Here is a 23629-nt window from a genome sequence, read left to right on the forward strand (position 1 = left end):
CAGTAGCCATGACACTAGATATGAGGCCTCACAAGGCTGGAGCTGGCGAGGAGGAAAAATAATATCAAAAGAGCACAGCATGGTGCTTATCCTTTTACAAGTAGCATGCACTGTAGCAGAGCGAAAAGAGGAATAGTAGCTAGGGCTCAGACAGAGACAGAGAGAGGCACAGCACAGCAGGGGAGAGAGAGGTAGGTGGAAAGAGGGGAACAAAACAACAGTAAGAACAGGCGGGGGGGATGCTATAGAGATGAAGGGATAGGCAGTGTTACAGCAGTTTTTGTCAGGCCCATATGTGATTGCCCTGTTGGGCTATAACACTTAGTCCATTCAAAGAAAGAAACACAATAAAAGTCCAAGATTGGCTCGTGTTTGTGCACGCATTGTTGTTGGCGAGAGCAGCGCTACGTCGTTTAGCACCCTGTGCTTCTTTTGACTGTCTGCACGAGGAAAACAATTTTCAGCAAGAAGGTACAAGAAAGCCAAATGATGAAAATGCAAAACCACAACCCCAAACAGAAGCCTCCCTAAACAGCATGTCTGGTGGTCAGAGGGGACATTGTTAAAATCGAAAAGATACGCTGCTCACTAAGCTGCCTGACAGGAGCCAAGCCCCTGGTGGTTTCTGTCTCTTGCAGTACCCACCGCCCCCTACCTCAAAAAAAAAAAAAAAAAGGCTAGTTCTTCAGAGGCATGGAGCAAGCAGCAACATCTGCACCTGGCAACCGCCAGCTACGAAGGGCAACGGGGGACCAGAATCAGTGGATGGCTCATCCACAAACCCTCCCTCCCAGCTTTCCACCTCCTCTCCAACCCCTCCTCCCCTCAGCCAGCACATCAGACGAACGCGTTTGACATTTACACAGCTTTCAACACTTCAGAGACAGGAGATTTATTCCGCCAGCGGCCCTGGCTGGAGCCAGGCCTCGACCCGGGCTAGCCCCCATGACGACCCTGTAGCTCAGCCCTGAAATGAGGCAGGGCTGAGAAAGAGAGTAGGGTGAGGGAGGGGAAAAAAACAGAAAGAGAGGGATGGATGTCTCGATTCTCCTGGACATTTCTCTGGCAGATTCTGATAGACGTGCAAGGGGAAGACAATAAGCATTGCGCATCCCGGAGCACATTAAAACGACTGGCCAAATTAATCACACAGTTCCACTTGTCACACTCGGAGGACAGTCTGCCATGAATTCTGCCTCAGAGATAGAAAGAGGAACAGAAGAGGAACTTGCCCAGCAACGCAAATGCTGGCATGGCGTCAACAACTGTCTTCCTGAATACTGATCACAAGCCTGTGCTTGCTGCAAGAAATGTTGAAAAAGAGAGAGAGAGCAGGAGAGAGCTGCTGGCATTAAAGTGCCACTGTCAGTTCCTTCTCAAAATAAATAAAGCAGTAAATAAAATGAATAAAAGCAGAAGAGGAGAGCATAAAAGCGTCAGTGCTTTGATAATACTATTTGTGATAAAAGCTTGATTGGCTGTAATTTTTCAAAGTCACTGTAAGGTGTGTTTCTGCTAAATTATAGTCATATCTAATAACTGTAGATGCAATGGCACGACAAGGAACTGGCTTAAAGCAAAATTAACTCCTGATAAGCAACCAGTTGTGTTCCATTCAGGCCCAAAACAACATTAACTGACGGGGAGATGGCTGCTGCATCACGACAGCAGCGAAAGAGCGTCTGCTTTTCTTGATGTTTTATCCAAATGTATAAAGTTAAAGTGTCCGCAATGCAAAAGTCTACAGCGATGGAAGAAATGGCTTCAATTTATAAGACATTTCTCCAGGCACATATACTGAGATACCCCTGATTCTAAAAGAAGACCTCTAACAAACCCAGATCTCCTGGAGTGAGAGCACACAGAGGAGGTAATGGTCCATTTAGATGGTCGCAGACGGAAGCGGTGTCGAATACTGGTGGAACAACACCAATTTTCTCCTGCAATTTCCCTCCTGCAGATACTGGGATGAGGTGTGGGAGCGTAGGCGTCATGACCATTCTGATGGGGTCTGGATGCAAAGCCTCAAGTCCACTGGGGGACCCCCTGCTTGGGCTGAAACATCAGCAGGAGATCTGAAAGTCTCACCGGCCCTGCGGCAAAGCTTAACTTCAACTCATCTTTCATAATTTATCAGCAGGACATTTTAGTTGCATGTTCTTATGTGCTAACCCTTTGTCATGACTCAGTGGAGAGTTCAGATTTGATTGCGTTCATGATACTATCTGCCTGGAAGAGCTGGACAATGCCATCCTCCATAGTGCTTATCAAAACAAATCAGGGTTAGAGACTGAATCCAAGGTGAGCCGGAGCCTGATGGAGCCCTAGTGTGGGGAAGGTCAGCAGTCGGGCAAAGAGTGGGCTGAAGATGGAAGGATGCAGATGCAATCTTTAACCAAACAACTGCTTGTCCTGTTACTGGAAAAGCTTAATGAAAGGGAACTGGCAATTCCAGGCCAGGCACTTGGCCTGTGCTCCAGACGATGAGAACTATGGATGAGTGGTGAAGCACCAGGCTGAACCAAAGCACAACACTATAGAATGTTTATATATATAACGGTAGAGTAAATGATAGCGTTATACATGGCCATTGTGATGGTGTCTGGTTACATATATGTAATCATGCAAGTGTGTTCAAAAAACCTTTAAATAGTAAAAAAAAAATCAATTACTCATTTAATATCTTTGGATGATCAGATAAACCTAATAATTTTGTATCTATGGTGAAACTAAATGGGGTAAAAAGCTTCGGGAGTCTGGTGCATTAATGCTATTCATAGCAAAAACACACCACTGCATTTAACTTTCACAACCAGGGAGAGGGAAAAAATCAAGCAATTTATCTTGACCCTAATAGCTGTATCTGAAAGCACCACCTAGCAAAGTGATTTGATCACAGGATCAAATCTATACAGCCTTTTGACCCCTGACCTCCTCAGCAGGCAGCATGGGAAGTCAGCTGATTACCCAGGGTCAGCCTTAGAGCTCTGGATTAGGAAAGTATTGATCTCAGTGAAGATGTAGGGTCCACGGGGAATAAGATTGAGAGAAAAAGCTCTACCGGGCAGAAATGATATCGACCAGCAGACCTAGACAGGCTCTCACGCAAAACCATATTTGAGCTTGGGACATTGGAATTGGCTGTGCAAACAAGAGAGGACTTCAGCAAAACCTCCTTTCACAGAGGCCCATTGAGAGAGGACAGAGAGAGAGAGTGATAGTGAAGGGGGATTGAAGAAGACAGGGTCGGAGAAAATGCTCTTTGCATTAGCCAGACACACCGTGGTCTCTGCTTTAGAACTGACACACTCAAGTAAAGAGCCAGTAGAGGCCACGTAAATCAAGCTGAGGTGAGGAAAGATATAGTTCTTGCCCAGGACCACACTAAGCAGACTTTAACATTACCCAGAGTCCACGTAAACAGCACTGAGACCTGGACGCTCCCTGTTTCAATTCTATGAAAGGTATTTGGTGAGGTCAACGAGCAAGAAGGAGATGGGGGGGTGGACAGATTGACGATGATAACCCGCCTCCTTTCACTAAATTAGAGGACTGCCTTGCTCCCCCTGCTTTCAGGATAACCCTGAGGGAGGGACAGAGCTGGCTGGGCTGCTGGTGTGATCCTTGGAGTAGTTTGGCAACGGGAAAACAGACAGTAATGGCATATGTATGAGAGAACAGGGAGCATTTATTCAGCTCAGAGAGAAAAAGGAAACTGCCAGAAATCTGATGGGACAGGGAATACACAACTGTGTTATGAATATAGCTGAAGAAGAAAAATGGGCATACAGGTAAGGGAGAATGAGAGAGAAAAATAAAACACTGATTTATGTTTTTTTTATTTTTTCTACTTATTTCTTTATTTTTTTGTCTTTCATGGGGCCCCTGCAGCTCCTTCTCCTCTCTGCTGACTGCAGCTAGTGCTATCTTGCCTTCAGAAATTAGCGTGCACAGACACAGACACACACGCTCGGTACCTCCCAGAGTTTTGACATGGCCCTGGGCCTGTTGCTGCTGAGCTGCAGCGGCAGACACTGGGCATTGGAAATTTAAGTCGGGGCGTAGGAGAAATTAGGCGAGGAGGCAAGGAAATGGGATGTTGACTTGAACTGGCCCTGGGGGCAGCTGAGAGTCTCCCTGTGCAGCTCCGTTGGCTGCCTGACAGTTTGATGGAGCGAGTGGAGGCTTCCCCGCGGCCCGAGCCGCCGTCTCTAACACTGATATAGCTCAGTGAGGAACAGATTGAGCCTCCAGGCATTGCTCTGTACTGCTACCCCCCTTCTCTCTGACTCTTTCTCGCTCTGTACTACTGCTACTAACTCTCTCTCCTTTGCTAATCCTGTGAAGCCAACAGAGACATGTGCACACAATATATATGCATATACATATGAGCTACTGTGGATGTTCGCATGAAATAAAATACTACACGCATGCAAATACTTATATGCATGCGGACACTTTGATACATAGGCATAACAGCAATCCCCACAGAGAACTTGGCTCTCACTCTCTCCTTCTCCTCCCTACGACAGTAATGTGATGAGCACTACAGATGCTGTTTACTGAGCTCTGGCCGACACACAGGGGGAAGGAGGAGGAGAGGGAGGGTGGGATGGAGGAAGAGGCAGAAGGAGGTAGAGTCAGGGGGCTGGCAGGCCACAGCCATAATGAAAAGAATCTGGCGGCAGCCCACTGTGTGCTGGTCATGAGAAGCATGTGCCGCCGGGGGGCTCTACTGCTAATTTCAGGGGGCAGCCAAGCATTTCACGCTAGACTTGTCATCGGGCCAGAGGGGGCATTCATACTGGGTGACAGCAAATGCAAGAGGGCGGGTAAAGGGTTTGGCGGGAGGGGGGAGGCCAAAGAGCGAGGGCGAAACCTTCAGCTCCCTTACGTCCCGTCCCCCCCTCTGCAATGATCAAACGTTATTATAGGCAGGGTACAGAATTACAAATGAGTGTCCTGTGGCAAGAGCTGGAACTAGATTCAACTACTTTCTTTGCTCTGCTCTCTCCTCAGGTAGACACGAGGGGCACACGTCATCCTCCAACCCCTGCTGTCCAGACAGGATCTGATACCAGTGCTTGCATCTTCCTTGTTAACCTCACAATAATAATGTGTTACAAAATCTCCCACTTGCAGACAGATGTACTGTGTGTGCATTGCCCTTGGGCTTTTGCAGTATGGATAAAATCTGATAATCCAGCCAATTAAAACAGTGTTATTTTTCCACAATGCCTGCTATATTCTGACACGCCCACAGACAATAAAGGACCAAATACCAAAAACTCTGATGGATGACAACTGCGTAACCCTAACCCTGCCATGTCATTGATTTTTTTGCCTCGGTTACTTTCTTTCTTGTTTACAGGACAGGTAGTCTCTTAAAAGCTTAATGATTAACAGGCACATGTTTAATATGAGATACAGACTGGTCTGAGGATTCAGCGTGCACTTTCTCTCACGAGTCACCCAGATAAAACAAGCACAAAGAAAATCAGACGGGGGAGAACTCGCTGTCAACCCGACCAGTGCATCTAAGATCCTACGAGATCGATGTGAGGGAGGCAGAAAGATGTCGAGTGAGAGCAGGAGCTACCAACTAAGGAGTTGATACTAACAGCTGGCAGCCTACCCACCTAAAAAGGGATGACTGAGTCTAGTCTGGAGAATCAAGCAAGAAAGCCAGGATGAAAGGAGAAGTGCGAGAGATGGAGTCACTAATAAAAGATGGGTGGGTGATGGTAGATGAGTGGATGCGGGACGGGTTGGGGAGGGGGGATTTTGAAACAAGCTGTCACATGAGAAAGAAAGAAAGGGAAACAGAAAAAAGTAAGACAGAGGAATCTAGACTGGAGGAGGAGAGAGGAAAGAAGGAGGCAGCCACATTGCACACTTCAGGCTGTGAATAATTTAGAGGAGCACTGGGGAGACGAGACGAAGATGAACACAAAACACTGGCAGCGTTTGACCTAGAGCTCCAGCTACATCAGTGCACATCACAGAGCGGAGAGCTCTCTCTTCCTCCCTCCCTCCCTCTTTCTCTTTTCCCCTCTTTTGCTCTTCATCTGCCTCCCTCTGTGTCAGGGAGGAAACAGCTGTACACTATTCTTGTTTCGCCTCACATTCTATGAAAGTCAACAGAACGGCTGACAACTCAGTTTCATAAGGATCTCTCTCTCTCCCTACTTGCTCTGGGCATGTCAGAAGAGTCAGAAGAGCCTTGCGTATAAAGGAGGGATGTGCATCCAGGCTATACGTGGCCATAAAGCTGGATACATGTCTGTCTGCAGATGCCCCTGGCATACAAAGGAGTAATGATGCTATCACATGATATCACAAGGAACATTTGCACAGATTTGTGGGATAAAAGCTTCAACTGCAGTTTTAGCCACCTCACTGCCCAAATTTTGTAATTTACGTTGTTTTGTGCTTTACATGTGCTAAAACTGTTATTTAGCAGTAATAATTTATTTCGTTAATCTTTAACTCTCGACATTTTAAATGGGATGATTTTGGTCTAATATCTTTGTTAATTGGACATTTTTGGGATTAACAAGTGATCAAATTATAATTTAGAGAACTAGGAGAATGTGATGTCTAAAGTTGGCAGAACAAGAAAGTAAGAATCGGCTGATTAGTCGTGTACTTTCAGTTATGAAAATATATGAATGCATGAATTGCACTTGGCAGATTTTCGCTATAACAGGTAACTAAATAAAAAGCTGTGAATCTCAAAACTCCAACATGTATTTTCTGTTCATTACTGTTGTTTTAAATACATTTCTAACTGTCACTACATAAACACAATCTATGTCGGGATCAGTGCTGCGAGCAACAAGGACCGGAAACTCATCTTAAGCCAGCAGCAAATAACAGCTTCAAGATTGGAGGTTAAACAGAGATTTCTAATGCCACCTTTGTCGAGGTGCCATACATCACCTCATCTGCTAATGTGTGTGTCTGTGTGTGTACGATGAAAGGAACACTGGGCATCTGCGGTGGGAGTGGCCGTTGGGCGGACAGAGGGTGATGTGATCAACCCAAAGGGGAGGGGCAATTTATTACTGTAATTAAGGAGCAGTGAGATTAGAGAGGCTGGGTTTGAACATACATATTTATATATACATATAATACCTGTCTTCATTTGAAAAAAAAAAAAAGATAACACAAGATGAGCAAAAACAAAAGGTCTAAAGATGGCAACCAAATAAAACATGAACTAAATCGGCTCCCTCTGCTTATTTTCTCCACCCCTCCCTCCCTCCTATGCCCTCTCACTCCCTCTCTCACTGTCTCTTGCTCAGTCTGTGTGTTTGATATTAATGGGACGTCCCTTGTTTGTAAATGTGCCAAGTTGTGTGCACCACTGCAGGCTGTCTATTATAGCAGGCCTCTGGGGCAGCTATTCCATATGGCGTCACATATGGTACTCAGCAGCATCAATTAATGTTGTTATAATACTGATTTTTATGAGCCGGGGTTTAAATCCTTTCCTATTTTTTTCCCTAACCCACGCTCCCCTTGTGTTCTCTTCCTAGCATCGCTGTTCCTTTCATTTGTCAAACTGCTTCTCTGCCATACCTCAAACCTTTGACAATCTGACTTCTGAAGACTATCGAGAATACGAAAAGTTTTCTATGCCAAATAAGCTCCTACCAGCTCTGCTGAATGCTGCTCAAAGACCTTGAACACGTCTTTGTTCCTTCTGTACTGCAGAACTAAACTATTGCCAATGTGTCAGTATCGTCTTTGAAGCTCAGAATTCGATCAGTAATAACACGGAAAACATGAAAGCTACAAAAACAAGAATTAGACAGGAATTACAGTGTGAAAACCAACTTACATTTGCATCTGTAACCAGACAATGCATTTACAGGAAATAATGTAGTTTTGGTCACATTAAGCTAGCATCAGGCACTATTAATGTGTTAAATTAGGTCTGTATTTATGCACAAAGCGATAGGCAGATGAATGTAAGAGCAGAATCTGAGGGGCCCTTTTGTTTCCTGGTGCCTTTGGTGGCGGATCTGACAGGAAGGGAACAAGAGCGTAGCAAAAAGCCTCGCTTAAAAAGCTCCCAGCCACACCAGCCTTGTCAGCGACGCCACAATTAGAGGCTAGATCACTGGCGCTTCCCAGCCAGAAACATCTCACTACCACTCCTCAATGGAGCTCTTTCGTTTGAGGAACACACTCAAAGCAGGATTTTAAAACGGTTCGGATGGCTAATCACTCTCAGGATGAAAGGCCCTGGCGTGTTCGTTTGTCTCAGCATGGGGAGCTTCCCTTGCCGTTTCTCTGTCTCTGATTCTGATTGTTTTTGTTCATTTCTTTTGCAGCAGGCAGGCGAGGCAGGCGAGCTGGCAGGCAGCGCTGTTTGAAGGTGCAGTCAGACCCAAGTGCAGGCCTGATGCTTTGTAGTGATATTTCCAGCAGCACAATCTCATTACTTTTTGACGTGGCAGATGCATGCAGGGGCGGATTGTCATTTCACGCTGTCAAAAGTTCCATGAGGAAACGGAGACAGGAATGGAACTTCAATGACCTGCATGCCTTTGGCTCATCAAGACTGAATATATTAAACCAAATAAGACAGATAAAGCCCCATGAACCAGATACTTAAAGATGCTTTGTAAACTTAATGTCCACTCCCAGGAGTCTTGAGGGAATCGCTTTTCCTGATCTATATCTTTGTAATCAGAACTGTTTCAAAGCCTCGCAAAACCTGTTACTGTGCATTTGAGGAAGCCTAATTAAATACTGTGTACAGAACTGCACAAACATTCAGCTACATATGTATATGTGCCGCCTAAGACAAACAGTGCTTTGTGTCTTAAAAGGAAAACTCCCGAGGGCTGCATTCCACACCTCGCAGAAAAGTTTTCACATGGGACAATCACTGGCATCTCCCCTTTAAAAAGAAACGGAGGATGTCCCTTGGAGTTGATTTCACACGGACTTCTTTCAGAACAGAAGGAAAACTCGCCCTGTTCAAGAAGCTGCCAGGCGCTGATTGAAGCGCCTGGTTACCATGCAGACCTCGGCCTGTTGCTGGGGTGACTGTCCCAAAGTGCTTTCCTGGGTAATTTTCGAGGTCACTGGTTTGAGCACGCCTATGTGGTGCAGATGGGCCCACCCACATTCAAGACCCAGCAGGAGCTCTTTCATTAGGCCCAGTGAATGGCCTCATTCATCCCCTTCACCTCAATTGGTCACGCTGCATCTCTCCAGAGGGCCCAGGACAAACTTTTCTCTCATTCCACTTGCTGATCTTCCACGCACCACCCACCTTAGTCATGCTTCACTTTTGTTCGGGAGCATGTGGTGACAGGCCTCATCTTTGGCCTCAAACTACCTTAGATGGAGTGAAGGTGGTATGTAACTGACATTACTAAGTTTATCCTACAGAATGGCTCAGAAAAGCCCAGACGGATGCTACCGATAGAGATTACTGTGGATCAGAGACATTTTTAAGGTGCAGTTCTTTGTACAGATCTTCATGACTTATCCCAGAACCATGTTCCTTTAATGTAATTCTTTCTCAGTGCTGAAACAAATGCTGCAGCAGGCTCAATTTATCTCTAACTTGCTGCCCTTTCCACTGAATACAGCTGCAGTGCTTAGCCATAGTAGAGGGTCCTCTATGCCCTGTCACTTTTTGACCATCAAGTGAGTCTCAGGTCTAGCCTAGCGAGAAGTGACTAATTGTCTTGAGTTGTTAGTGTGCCTGGAATGAGATACACTTCACTTGGTGACAGGATGCACAATAATTTGGTTTCTCCCTTCCTCCTCCCCTCCCTCTCTTTCTCCTTCTTGCAGCAGATTTAGCCCCCCCTGCTTCTCAAGCTACTGAGCTGTAAAATTGAATGGACAGCAGGCAGTATACAGAATGAGACCTGGCATCATGGACGCACTAACCTTGAGGAGGGCCACTGCTGCATGCTGCACCTAAAGAGATGGAGACAGAGCGTCAGCCATGTTGGACTGAGAAAGGTTAAAATGAGGAGGGAGGAAAGGCCAAATGCAGAGAGAAAGGTGGACCTGTGCTAAAGCAACAACACAACAGCTTAGCAAAGCAGGTCTTCATCGGCATGAGGATGGATATACACCAGTGACTCAACCACAGAAAGACACACATTTTATGAAAACAGTTCATCTTCAAAAGCGCGTTTCCCAGCAGTTTTAACAAAAACTCGTCTTGGTAATGAAATCAACTTGTAGCTACTCTTGGAACAAATCTGAGCAATCAATTAATATGAATCACAAATTCACTGGCTGTGGCTTAGATGTGAACAAATGGAGCCCCAGTCCCTTACAGATGATATTAGTGCTCTGAGCTGCTCTCTCCACGAGAGATTAAGCAGGTTTGTACTCTCCCTGGCGGGCAGCACTCCCCCCTCCTGGGTGCTGCACTATCATTTGCAGGAAAATTACTTCAGTAATGAAGAATCCAGGCCCATAAATCCTCATGGCCTCACCTTCCTTCGCCGCCCAAGTCTTGCTGAACAGCTAGTAAAAATTCCCTTTAAAAAATTCATAGTGCAATTTTGCTCAAATCCCTCCCAGCAAGCACAATTATGGAACTTTCATCTCAATTGATTTATGTCCTGGGCAAAGAAGGGGGGGGGGGGTAGAACTCGGTGTAGGCTGGGGAAGAGGGTCTGGTTGGAGGGGGGGGAAGTGGTAAATCACTGTTTTTAAAAGGGAAGGTGTACGGCCTTTTGTCAATTTCAGTGCATGTGTGTTGTGCAGGTGACAGAGAAGTGTATGAATAAGGGGAGGAGGAAGAGGGAAGAGAACATCTGACGGGTCTCAACGCAGAAGTAAAATGGCAAAAAGGAGGGGGCTGCGGCTGGGAGTGGGGGGCGGTTAGTGAGATGGGGGCGAAAGGAGCGGTATTCCACTTGATTAATAACACTAATCAAATTATACAGTGTTCCACTGTGCCCTGAAATCTGGGGCCATAATGTCCTCTAATGGTGAGGTTCATGGAGCTAAACTTCAGAGGGAAAACACAGCGCTGACTGCTGCATGCCTTAATGAAGGCAGTAAAACATCCATTTCCAGAAGCCATGAAATGAAAGGCAAGATTGTAGATGTGCACCCAGTGGCTCCCCCACTGCAAAAAAAGAGAAGGCTGTTAACACAAAAGACGGTGCTGGGGCGAGTGAGACAGACAGACAGACAGCAAGAAAGAAGGAGAGCTGCAAGGCCTTAAAAAGAGAAATGACAAGATAATAATATAAATGAAGACATTTAAAGGGCAAGAGCACCAAGAGTAAGCGGGTATATATAAAGTAAAGGGATGATGAAGTGAGGATAAAAAGACAGATTGGTAGATACTCTTTGTGCGTTCTCTTCTGGCACGAAGACAATCATCTGGGTCTGCTGATTATGGATGAGCCAGGCTGCTTTACTATGTCTGTTATACTTAGTGCTGCTGACAGCGACCACAATTCATCACTATTTAGTTGCTGATGCACCTAACCACAGCATCCTCCCTCTCATCTATCTCAGTACTACTCCATTAGAGAATTCCTCCGTCCACCCAGGCATGTATTGTGTTGATCCACCTATCCATCTGAATGTCCAGTCATCCATCCATCCATGGGTACATTTGTCTACTCATTCAACCTGCCATTCTTCTGTATGTCCATTCATGCTTTCTTTCATTCATTCATCCCTCCACCCATTATCCATCCATCTATCCATTCATCTTCTGTCATTTGTCTGCTGACGATCCAGTCATCTGTCAATCCATCCAGTCTGGGTCAATAGAACGAGCTCACCGTCAGTTAGTGGCTCCAGACAAAAGTCGACTTCTCATTTCTTGGCATTATGCAGCACTAAGCCAGCAGATCTCCGCTGGCAGTTCCACACTTGTATATCTGACATTAATATCTAAGCAACATGCAGAAATCACTAGGCACTGTGTGGGTGTGTAGTCCAGCAGAAAATTCCTGCTGCATTATAACAAAGTGAAACTCAAACACACTTAGATTTATACAAAAGCATTATGTTTTGCATTTAATCTACTAAATTGCGCATGCTACCAACAATCAAATCAGGCTTTGCATCTTGAGTAAAGTAAACACTGCTCGTTGTCCTTGGGGCAAAAAAATCATCTGGAGAGCAAGGGGGGAAAAAAACAACAAAGATGAGAAAACACAGATTGCTATTGTTATTATTATCATAATTACAGCTGTGCTTATCATGCGAGCAGCCTCAATCAGGATGAAATACAGTTTCATTTGATGAAGCTTCCTGTTTTGACTGGCTTGAGTTTGAGAACCACACACTTGGCTGGCGTGCCAAAAACTCAATCAGGCGCAATTACATAGCCATCAGATAGAAATGTAATTGATTTGAAGGCTGACATGAGATATAACTACATTACAGTGGAGGCACAGTGGGGAGGCTCCTTGGGGACAGGGCCTACGGGGAGCTCATTACCACCAAGCTTTGAATTATTGAGTGCTAAGGCAGTGACATTGAGGAATAGAGGCGGGCGATTGGCTGTAACAGCTCGACAAGTGTTTATCTCAACTTAGAGCAACCTAAGTTGTCAGTCCATGTAAGAATATTGCAAAGGAAGAAGTTGCAATGGTTTGGAGTTAATGAGAGCATATCACGTCTAGGGCTGCCACAAATTATTATTTTGATAGTCGACTAGTCACCGATTATTTTTGCGATTAGTCGACTAATCAGATCATCATCCATTGGACGTAAAACGTACAGCTTATTGCACCAGCAGCATCTGCTCTTATATAACTATCATTAGCTTACAGCTTTAAGTGTTTAAGGTATGTGCTAAGTATGTGCTAACTAAAAATAAAGACAAAATGATAGTTTATTAAATTTTAATTCAATTTGCAGATTGTTTCGGTGAAGTTTAATAAACTCCTTGCTATCTAAAATATAACAGGAAACCGGAGTATATTATCGAGCATCTCACACTTCTGATAATCAGTTGTTTATTCAGCTGTGTAAAAACTATAACTTTAATCTCAGCCAAACCGATTTACTCAGGAACAAATAAAATACTAAAAAAAGCCAAACAATAACATTTTTAAGTTATCTAAGTGACTTGTATCATATTTAACCTGAGTAGCGAAAGACGGCGGTGGGTTTGAAAACGATTAGCTGGCAGTCCGGTGTTCTCAGCGGCTCTAGTGAGCCTTGCCCCGGCTAGCTATCGAGCTAGTGGGTAACAGACGTCTCCGAAAACGTCGGAGCGCTTTTGAAAATATGTGGTGTCTTGATAAACTGAGCAGATATTTGAGGTTTACACAGCTACATTCTCGCCTGAAAATATGTTAAACTTTATTTTGTGACCCAAAAAGAATAATAAGAGTAACATTAAAACTAACTACCTGCCGCCATTGTTGGAAACTGAGCTGGGCCACGCTATGAATTCTGGGACACAGCTTCTTCTTCTTCTTCGGGGTTTAACGGCAGCTGGTATCCTTGTACATGCAGTGCTGCCATCTTCTGTTTCAGTCCGTTATTACACTCTTAAATCCTACTACTTATTCCTGCGTCTTTTGGGATCTTACAAAGCTTCAAACGAAGCGTCGACTATTAAATCAGTCGTCGACGATTTTAATAGTCGACATAATCGTGACTAGTCGACTAATCGTGGCAGCCCTAATCACGTCTGCTATTTCCATTCTGAGTATTTGTAACGAGTACAAGAAAAGGCACAAATACACTGTAAAGTCATGTTTGGGCGTCACTTCTATACTAGTAACATGTGTTGGGTCACATATTTGGTGCTTTACGCACTTTTTATTTTGTGGAAACACTGCATATCATTTTCAATGTTGGCTTAGGATGTTACCTTTTAAAATTTACATTCACTTATGCTACAGCAGATTTTTCTCATTTGGTTTCTGTTTCTGTTAATGTGGTTGTTTGTGAGCTTGCTATGTTCAGTTCCCCATTTGCCCTGCAGGTGGTATTTATCCTTCAAGCTCAGGTCCTCTGTCAGAGGCCTGGGAGTGCAGTATCTTTGCTGGTCCTGGAACTTCACCTCTGGTCAGAGATCTAGGATATAATTCCTGGCTCTGCTGGAGCCACTCGCCCAGTTTGGGGGTTACCCGCCCGAATGCTCCGATTACCACTGGGACCACTGTTGCCTTCACCCTCCACATCTTTTTGAGCTTCTTGTGTTTCTTCTTCCTGATCACTCTCTATAGGTGCATCTATCACTACTTTTCCTCTGCTTGTCCACCACTACTATGTTCGGTTATTTAGCCATTACCAGTTTGTCTGTCTGTATCTAGAAGACCTACAGGATTACAGCTTGACTATATGATGATGATAAAAATCCAGGTATATCTTACACACACACACACACACACACACACACACACACACACCTGTATTTTTATTATTTCATCAGAAACCATTTAACCTGCCTTTCTCTTAATGTCACAGACACAAAGAGCTTAAATTAGGTGGAAATCTCCCTTGAGTCAGAAGGGTTGAAGTGGCCCATCTGCCTGACCCTTACCACTAGCCTACGGGTCGTTTCCCATAAGCGCTGAGCGATGAGTGCTGAGAGGATAAAGATATAAGTCACTGTGGAGGGACTCCTTCATCCCCCAGGAAGTGGTGACTGCCTACCTCTGGGAGAGTTATGCCCTCTAGGCTACTACCACTGATCTTCCTGTGTCTATCTTATTCTTTCTATCACTCCTCTCTCTCTTCTCACACAGCTCTCCTGTGAGCTTTCTCACAAAAATGAGAACTCAATTAATTCAGGCGAAATGAGGACGAGGGAGGAGGAGGTAGAGGCCTGGGTAGCCCAGAGCGACATTGAATAAGAGAGAGGAAAGCCTAACAGAGCCGCTTGCCGATCTGCGGCCTGGAAACAGCAAACTGAGCATGGGGTGACTGTGCATGTGCGTTAAGTCTTCAGCTGAGTTAATCCTGTGTGCACTTTAAATATGGCTGATGAGCAAATGCTCCTTATTGCTGAGGGAGATGTTGGGTAAATAGACAAGTCACAGGAAGCCAGAGACTGGAAAAAGAGCGCAACCTGAAAGAGCTGAGGACAGAGGCGACATGATTAAAAGCCTGCTGACATTCGGTGCCCAACAAGTTGTCTGTTATATGAATGTGATGTTAACTTTAATAACGTTGGTAGCAAACACTGTAAACGTGCAGTTCTAAATAGCTGCACTAGATGTTTCAGAAACCTCCAGTCTGTGAAAACTAGGTGAATGGGCTGCATCTATGTCACGTAATGAAGATGTCATGTGACCTATGACCTTGGGATCAAGGGCCTACTGTCAGTGTCACAGATGCAAAGTGCAGCCTTAAAGACATCAATCTTGCATGAGCTTGGTCAACCTGCTTAATGTTACATTAGGGTGCCACGAGCAACCACACAGCTCAGATAATTTTCTCGTAGCCTTGCAGAAAAACTGGCAGAAAACCAGCTCTTAGCCTGGGCTAAGGTTTGAGGTCCCCAGTGGATACACATAAGAACAGGACACACAGACTGGAACTATATAGAGTTATAAAATACACAATATGAGGAGACGGTACACTACATATGCTAAAAAATAAACCAACACTTGAGTCGCTTTTCTTTTAGTCTAGACTCTTACTTGAAGCACACAACAAAAAACAAAAAGCAAAACAAATAAAAAACAAATGACCCATTTTTACAAAAGTTATGTTCAGTGCAACAGCGTCATAAAAGTAACCGCTTCCCTGTGACAGAGTGTAAATCTCACAGTATTCAGGGATACTTTTATGTTCCATTTTGACTGCAGTACATATATTACAACATTTTCTCAGTCCCAGCTCCAGGACAAGGCTAGTAAAACGCGCGAGTCAGACAGTTCCAAATTTTCATATGATAAATACCTTACTAGCGAGAAGCCAGGATGGGCTGTGGCATTTGGTGTTTCCAAGAAAATCAGTATGCCACTAGTACTCGGAGTGATTGAACAGGCTGTAAACAGAAGCAGCAGACTTGCTCGACGCTTTCTGGGAGATACTAATATAGCACTACTTCCAGGAGCTGAACTGTAGGATAGAGGAGGGGTTTTGAAGTTCATGAACTGAGCAGGGAGTGCGAGAGCTCTTAAAATTACCATGTCCCTGTGTACGACCCACTGTCTGCATTTAAGTTCAGAGTAAAAGCACAAGACTGCTGAGCAAAGTACGTCAAGTAAGTCATAAGACACCCTTGGTCAATGGCTGATAGTGTTCCTCGCATTAGCCCAAATTAAAATTAGATCTATCTTTAACAATCTAATAAAAAAATGCCATATGATGACACTTTGCCTCATTTATACTTTCCATCTTCTTCTCCCCCCATACCCTCGAGGAGAATTCATTCTCATTTGTTCATGGTGATTGTGAAAGGACTTTCTTTTCTTTTTACTCAAGTAGCATGTCAGTATTGTTGCTGTGTGAAAAATTTATCACAGTCAGAGATAATTTTTTCCAGATCTATGTCCAATCAAGACATTTTAAGACTTCAGCTGGTCTCGTTGATATTATGGGTCAAATTAGAGCCAATAGGAGCATTAAGTACACAATTTAGGACTTTAGCTGAAGGCATGTGTTTGTGTCTTTACCAACATCAGCTGACGTTGATACTTTATTGAGCCTAAGGTTATTACACTAATAGCTGCACTAATATAAAAAGAAGGTCAGGTTCTTCCATGGCCTGAGTTTAAAGCTTGTTTCTAATGAAGAGAAGTATGGAGCATTTTAGCACTAGGCAAACAACTCAACATGTTTATTATTTCGCCAAAAATATATCCTGTTTCTTCCCAAGCTCTCGCAGCAAGGCGAACACAGTTCAGATGACATTTTAAAATCTTTAAAATGTCATCTGTTTGATGACTAATTAATTTTTAATTTAAGACGGCGTTTTCACAGAAATGTAACAGGAAGGAGGGCGAGCAGGCAGTGAGAGTTTAAGCTCTGCAGCTATAGCAGTTTCGTTGGTGGTGAGCCGTTGTGAAAATGTGAGAAAAACCACAACCTATGTGCCTATTGTGCAAACATGTGAAACCACAAGGGTGCCATGAGTTGCTAAAAGAGCAGCTTATCTATATATGGGGTTAAGCCACAGCTCCACACAAACTGAAAGTTAGTTCTGTGAAATACATGTTTAGTTTTCAAGCCTCGGACAGCAGAAAAAACTTGATCTGTGAGGAGAAACATGAAAAAAAGCCAGACTGGTAACCACACAGCAGCAGGTTACTAAACGATCTATTAAGGTAAAAGACTTTCCTAAAAGTCAAAAATAAAGGGTTGCTTAACCCTCAAAAAGAGTCACAAAGACTTTGTGGAGAAGCTCTGATGCTGCTATGGAGGCGCTTGATGTCATAACAACCTGAAGAGATACTTCCTCTCGGAAAAATGAAACGAAGCGGCATAACAGACGAGTACGCCGTGTGTCTGACAATGAAGCTTTTAGCCCTATTCTGTGAACGCACCGCTCCATCCCCAGACACATGCACTACTTCTCCTCTGACCTGAACACGAAACCTGGACAAGAAACACTACGCAACAATTTGGTTTTGTTTGTCCCCCTGGGGCCTTCCTGGCTCTCGGAAATCTTACCCTGGCATTCGCCATAATCCCCGGAGAATGAAACCAAGGCCCAGCAGCACAGACAAAGCACCAGGTGATTGTATATCTGTGACAGACCACCGTAGTAGCCTCTAAAAGTGGCCCCCGTGACACCAATAATTTGACGTCCCTTCTCCTGTTCCACGCTTGGCCTCAAGGGGTTGCCCCGTATCGACTTACATCTGGCCAGCTACCTTTGAATAACAAGAGCTGCATCAGCTTTAACTGACTCAATTGAGAAGAACTGCACACAGTTAATCTGGCTTTTGGCTGGTGCTGGCAGAGTAGATGACATTGGTGTCTGGAGCTGGAGAGTATCAGTTGACCTAGACTAATTATTCATAAGGCCTTGTGATGGCTGCCGCAGTCAGTTCAGACAGGAGCGGCTGAAAGGAAAGCATATACCAATCTGTCTAAGACAGAGCTCAAACAGCTGGGGACCTACAAGAAGCTATGAATGAAAATCTGAAACCTAGAAAGCAAAACGATGTCATTAAGAACAGTCAGCACTCACTGAGTGATCTTGTGTAGCAGCCGTACAAGATTGTATATGATGAAGTGAAGAATATGACTTAGCAGGGTCACTCATGCATGGCTAATAGGAGAATGATGAATTGCCTTGAATAATAGCACACTCCATATCCTCACAACCAAGAGCAGACATTGCCTTGAAATTTGTAATAACAGTAATTGTGATTTCAACCAATAGTCCTCCAATACAGTAATAAATACACGCCGTGTTGCCCGTGATGAGTCTACTAAAAAAGCATCTGCTGGCAAAGCCTGAATTTCACTCTTGCACAGAAGGCATTTAAAATGTCCAGATGTCGGTGAAAATTTTCTGGGAACACTAAATCTTTGACTGAAGCATAAACGTAATAATTAGAAAGCTCGCAAGGAAAGGAAAGAGAACGCGGTTCAGCTTCGAGCTCAGACGAGCTGCTTTCTCACCTCTATTTACAATCAAAAATGAACCGCAGCAATGTGTACCCACAAGCACACATACAAAAGGGGCACTTATGTGCAAGCACAATAGCGTGGCAATTAGCGGCTAGAGAGGAGAAATGCTGGATCGGTTACAGTTGTTGAATGTTAATTACAGCATTTTACGGCATTGAGGAGATAACGAGTTAGCGCCTGGTGACAGCAGCGACACGTCCTTTAACGAGAGCCGTGGAAATTTATGAAACTTGAGATCAGGGACAATGAGGCGTTACTGGCTTGTCAGGCGCTCTTCTGCTCACCCTCCCTTTGTCCTAATGAAGGCAGACATTTGTTTCTTCCTCTTCTCTGCTTGCCCCTGCACCGTTAGCCTGAAATGATTATTGCTCATCTAGGAAAGGTAAAAATCAGCTGCTTGGGATTCTGTCCTTGTCAACTCTCCTCGCACAGCACCGCTGCTATTGTCTAATCAGTTTCTGTTACAGTCGTAAGGTTGGAGAAAAACAACCACAAAACATGTGGACAAAGATAAACATGGGGTCATATTAGAGATAATTCCTTCTCTGGCGCAGGAAACGTAGCTGCTAGTCAGACAATTGTGAGTGACCATTCATTCCAGTCTTTTTAAATAGCCGGGGATCAAGAGCTTGGTAAAATCCGTGAGGTTAATGTGGTCATGTTGTGAAGCCTGGTTTGGAATTTAGGTTAATGGAATCATTGATAGGGCTCAGCTCTAATGCCTGCAATGCTTAAGAGGATCCATACTTTATGATTTAGACAAATCCTGGGACATTCTTAAAAGTTTCCCCTGCTGACCTTGGCAAAACAGACAGAGGCACACACGGGAGTGTGAGGATTTCTTTGGGACTTTACAGCCGCTGCTAAGTAGAATCCCCCAGGCTTTATCAGTGCCTGAATGGAATATTACATCAGTTACACTGGGGCAAACATGGGCCCCAGAGGAAATATTAAGAGTAATAAACTTGTAAAGAGAGCCTGTTTTCCCCTCTTCCCTGTCAAATTACTCTAAACAATTTGAACAAAAATGTACAGTAAAATGGGGAATTCTTGAAATTGTAGCTCATGTCTAGACTAGGACTCGAAAAAAAAAGCACTCCTCTGACTTCACAAGACTTGGCTGTGGTCATGTTATTTATATCATACACCAAAGTGACTCCACTTTATTGCAGCTGTATTTCTAATAAGGAATGCAATTATGATGCTTGTGAGAATGTTAATGTTGTGATTTAACTTCTAATCTCTTCAGTACTGCTGCTGGCCTGCTACCAACACTTGTGCTGGGAAAAATGGTCATTTAAGTGGGTTGTAGCCTAGAAGAAGAAGAGAGACTAACCTGCTAGTGAGAGCAAGGGGAGATCTTTTAAAACCAAAGAAGATGGTGTTCAGATGTCAATAAAAACAGGTGTTAACCAGCTTAGCTGAGATGTTAAGAGCTTGGATAATCCTAGCCTGGATCCAAGAGGGATCCTGCTCTGGAATACTAATGCTTAGGATGCACTGTTAAATCACACACGGTTGATTAGGGGATTGGATTGGGCCTGCTGCTACAGGACATCAAAGCTCAATTTGCATTTGCTAACAATTACCAAGATTTGCAGAATAAGAACTGCACACATATAGTTAGAATTATGGGTCATCCAGGTTCACAATCAGCTACTGTGCCGTCAAAAGATTACGCCGAGAAGAGCAACGACACATTATGTTATGGATGTGTTACACAAGAAGATTCAGGATAGAAGTCTTTATTTTCCAGACTATAAAATAAACCACAGCAAAAAGTACTTTTCTGATTTGTTCCGACTTGCCTCATCCTCTTTGCTTTTGAGAGCTCAAATAAAAATTAATATTAGTTCACATGGCGTTGTTTCTACAAGTTTAAGCCTCTGTATATAAATAAATAAAAAACAACCTCAGCCAACTGCAGAGCTTTCATGCCAACAGCTACAGAAATGCAGCTCCAGTCCAATCAAAGTTACCCATAGGCCAGAAAAGCAACAGCACGCCTGTGGGCACCACCCTCAGGCAAGCAAACTTAGGGGGTGGGCGTGGGGGTGTGCAGGGGAGCTGTTCAGCTTTGCAGATCCTGTCGGTTAGATCTGACTAACTGTGGTATTAGTAGGAAAAATTTGGTTTTCTTGATTGCAGTGCTTTCCAGTGATAAAATGATGTGCTTGTTGGGTTACATCCTGTGGAAACGGTGTCAAGCCCGTAAACCTTGTTTTGGTGCAGATACATGAAAGAGCTACGCTCTTCCTTCCTCTCTGGCAGCCCCACGGTAGATTTCGATGAGCTTTAAGACGAAGAAACCAGCGAAATATCAGAGTTTTGTCGAGGTTCTGTGATTTGTCTATGATTTCTTTGCTTTGTCTGTTTGTCTGTATGTAAGCAGGATTACTGACAAAGTTATGGATGGATGCACATTAAATATTTTACCAGAGGAGGGGCTTAAAAATGTCCAGCTGCAGCTGTCCTGTTGGATCCGGGGACTCTATTCATCCTTGACGTAGGGGAAACTTTAAACCTTGGTGTAGGTGTACAGTCTGGAACTGCTCCTGTTGTGTGCAGATTAGTAACTGTAGAAAAGATCTGACAGTGACAACCTCTGCCTCTTAGTTTGTTAGATGGTAAATCACAAGTGACTTTCTTGAGGTAGCTAATATATTTTAAAAAATCATTTTTTTTAGAAGCAAACTGAAAAGTTCTGCAAGATTTATAATTTCAAAGAACTGCAGTTCTTAATATGAACCTACTGTAATAATGAAACGCTATAAGCACTCAAGAGCAATTTACGTCACTGAGGGGCAGATACATCAAAGTACTGCGCTGGTGAATGTGCTCATTTTCAGCTCAGAAATTATCTCAGTACAAACAGAGAGCACCTAAAGGGAAGGAATCACCTAAAACACTAAAGAGAGAACATCTTCACAAGGAAGAATGAGCCCAAAGAAGAATAAGCAACAAACATGGTCTCCTCTTTTAAATATAATTCCAAAGCAAGTAAACACACTAAGTCTTTCCCTCAAACCACCACCTTGTTTTTAAAATCCTCCATCAAGCTCCAGGATGAGACATCCATTTGGACAAAACAGACCCCCCCCCCCCCCAAACAAAACAAACAAAAAAAAAAAAAACATGTGACACTCATCTGTTTCACTTAATCTACTTTTAATGTACCACCTGGTCTGCTACATACATTCATATACTCTTACATGCCACTCCATAATCAAATCAGCATTTGGTGTCAGGGTGGCTTGTGGTTCGGGCTGCTCTCATTTGTAAACACCACCTGCCAGTTCTCACTCCTCTTCACTTGCCGGGTGACATTAGCACAAGCGTGAAATGTGATTTTGCATTGAGCAAACCTCTGCACCGAGCACATCTGAGTCTGCCGACCTGGAAAACAGGCAGAAATAATCTACGGTCACCTAAGTCGGAGGGAGCTGTCATGCATTACACAGAACACAGACACTGGCAACTAATAATAAGCTGCTAGGTGCTGCTCTGAGTAACTTGGGATGGTTGACTCCTGTGGCCCCTCCGACAATTTGTCTCTTTTTCTTTTGCCACACAGTTTCCACAGTTACTTTGGCTGTTCCCTTTTTAATGCAGAATCAGGCCTTCGTTTTTACAGTGTGTTTGTTCACTTTTGGACTAAAATCTAAATGATGTCCTTATTTGATAAGCATTATATTGCATTTCATGCACGCCACCCTGCTGGCCACTCAGCCACAAAGTCATGATCATAATAAAGTCATAATCACTTAAACTGAGCTATTTATCTGAAATCTTAGTATCACACAACCCAGCGAGATCAGTGATGAGTTTTTATGCTGCATGACGACGCTTCACGCCTTCACGATCACGTATTCACTGACACAGTATTTAAACCACGATCAGAAACAGCACACATTTAGCACTTTTATGTCACGTACGCACAATGCACAGTAACACGGACGACAGATATATCACCTTTTAGCTGCTGGCATCGTGCCTTTTGATGAATGTCAACAAAGCAGTTAGCAGGGAGGAAATGAGAAAAAGAGAGAGACCAGAGGAGAGAAGAGGGGGGAAAGAACACACAATTATAAAAGCTTCATTTCTTCAGAGAACCATAAAGTCTCGTCCCAGAAGGGCAGCTGAGCACAAATCAATTTCTTTCAGTCGATTACAAGCACTGAGGTTCTAACCTTCATTTGTAAGTCTAATACTCCAACAGTTATGTAGAACACATACCAATTAAGCAATTCTGCGGAATAAGAGGGCCATGAACTGACGCGATTATGGAGGCCGGGCCCCTGGGGAGGTCGGGTTATCGGCTCAGGAGCAGGAAGGATGAGGGGAGCAGGAGCAGAGGATGGAGAGAAAAATGGTGAAGGAGGAGGAGAGACGGAAGCCGAGGAAAAAAAGTCATTTATTAAGTCTAATACTCTGTGAAATGTTCCCATGGTAATAAGGCGGGGAGCTTGCGTTAATATCAGGGAGCCATGCAGAAAAGGTCACTCGATAACTGTACCGCCCACCGGGGTCGTGCTGACGGGAGCTGCTCAAACACATCTGATAATGCTCTCAGCGTCGTCACTCAGTGCCAGAGGTCGAGAGGATGGGAGCTTGGGGAAAGGTGCCATTTGTGGAAATTGCACTGATGTACCACTGAGCTCTGACACAATTCTCAGTGCGAGCCTTGGCTCTGTGCCGGCAGCCGCACCGTGACTGTACGGAATACGCACGATGACACCAAGTCAAAGATTATGGGGGATAAATACAAGTCTCTGTGCCGTATTATGCTTTCCAATAAGTTTCTGATTTTGCAATCACTCACATCCACAATGGCATGAATATAAAGGAAAAGCAGCTGGCATCTTCTTTGCGATTTTCAATATGTGTTTGCACACAGGCTCATGAAAGGAAATGCATTAGAGGCACTCTCCATCTTTCTATTGTCACAAGCTAAATCTGATGCCATTTTCCTCTTGATTTAAAGAGGCTGAATGCATCTCTCCAGATATGTGGGGATCAACACATTGTCATTCACTGCTGAGATGCACCTTAACCACCGCCC

At 44.0% G+C, this 23629-nt stretch overlaps 1 protein-coding gene and 1 long non-coding RNA gene across 13 annotated transcripts in view; one reads left to right on the forward strand and one right to left on the reverse strand.

Annotated features, from left to right (window-relative positions):
• The window catches only part of fbrsl1 (fibrosin-like 1), a 284114-nt gene that overhangs the window by 89794 nt on the left and 170691 nt on the right, over positions 1–23629 (reverse strand). For 10 of the 12 annotated variants that reach the window (XM_084947107.1, XM_084947106.1, XM_084947102.1 and 7 more), the window contains exon 5: positions 9922–9951. The exons of the other annotated variants lie outside the window; for them this stretch is intronic. In XM_084947107.1, coding sequence (XP_084803233.1) covers positions 9922–9951 — 30 coding nt within the window. The remainder of the gene's footprint in view (positions 1–9921; positions 9952–23629) is intronic. 12 annotated transcript variants of the gene reach the window in all.
• Positions 3558–5290, forward strand: LOC146375598 (uncharacterized). The gene is made up of 2 exons (XR_014801850.1): positions 3558–3791; positions 5020–5290. It is a non-coding gene; the product is annotated as an uncharacterized LOC146375598 (long non-coding RNA).

Source organism: Perissodus microlepis, chromosome 12 (genome assembly GCF_051167445.1).
Source record: "Perissodus microlepis isolate ML-2025 ecotype Zambia chromosome 12, ASM5116744v1, whole genome shotgun sequence".
Taxonomy (NCBI): domain Eukaryota; kingdom Metazoa; phylum Chordata; class Actinopteri; order Cichliformes; family Cichlidae; genus Perissodus; species Perissodus microlepis.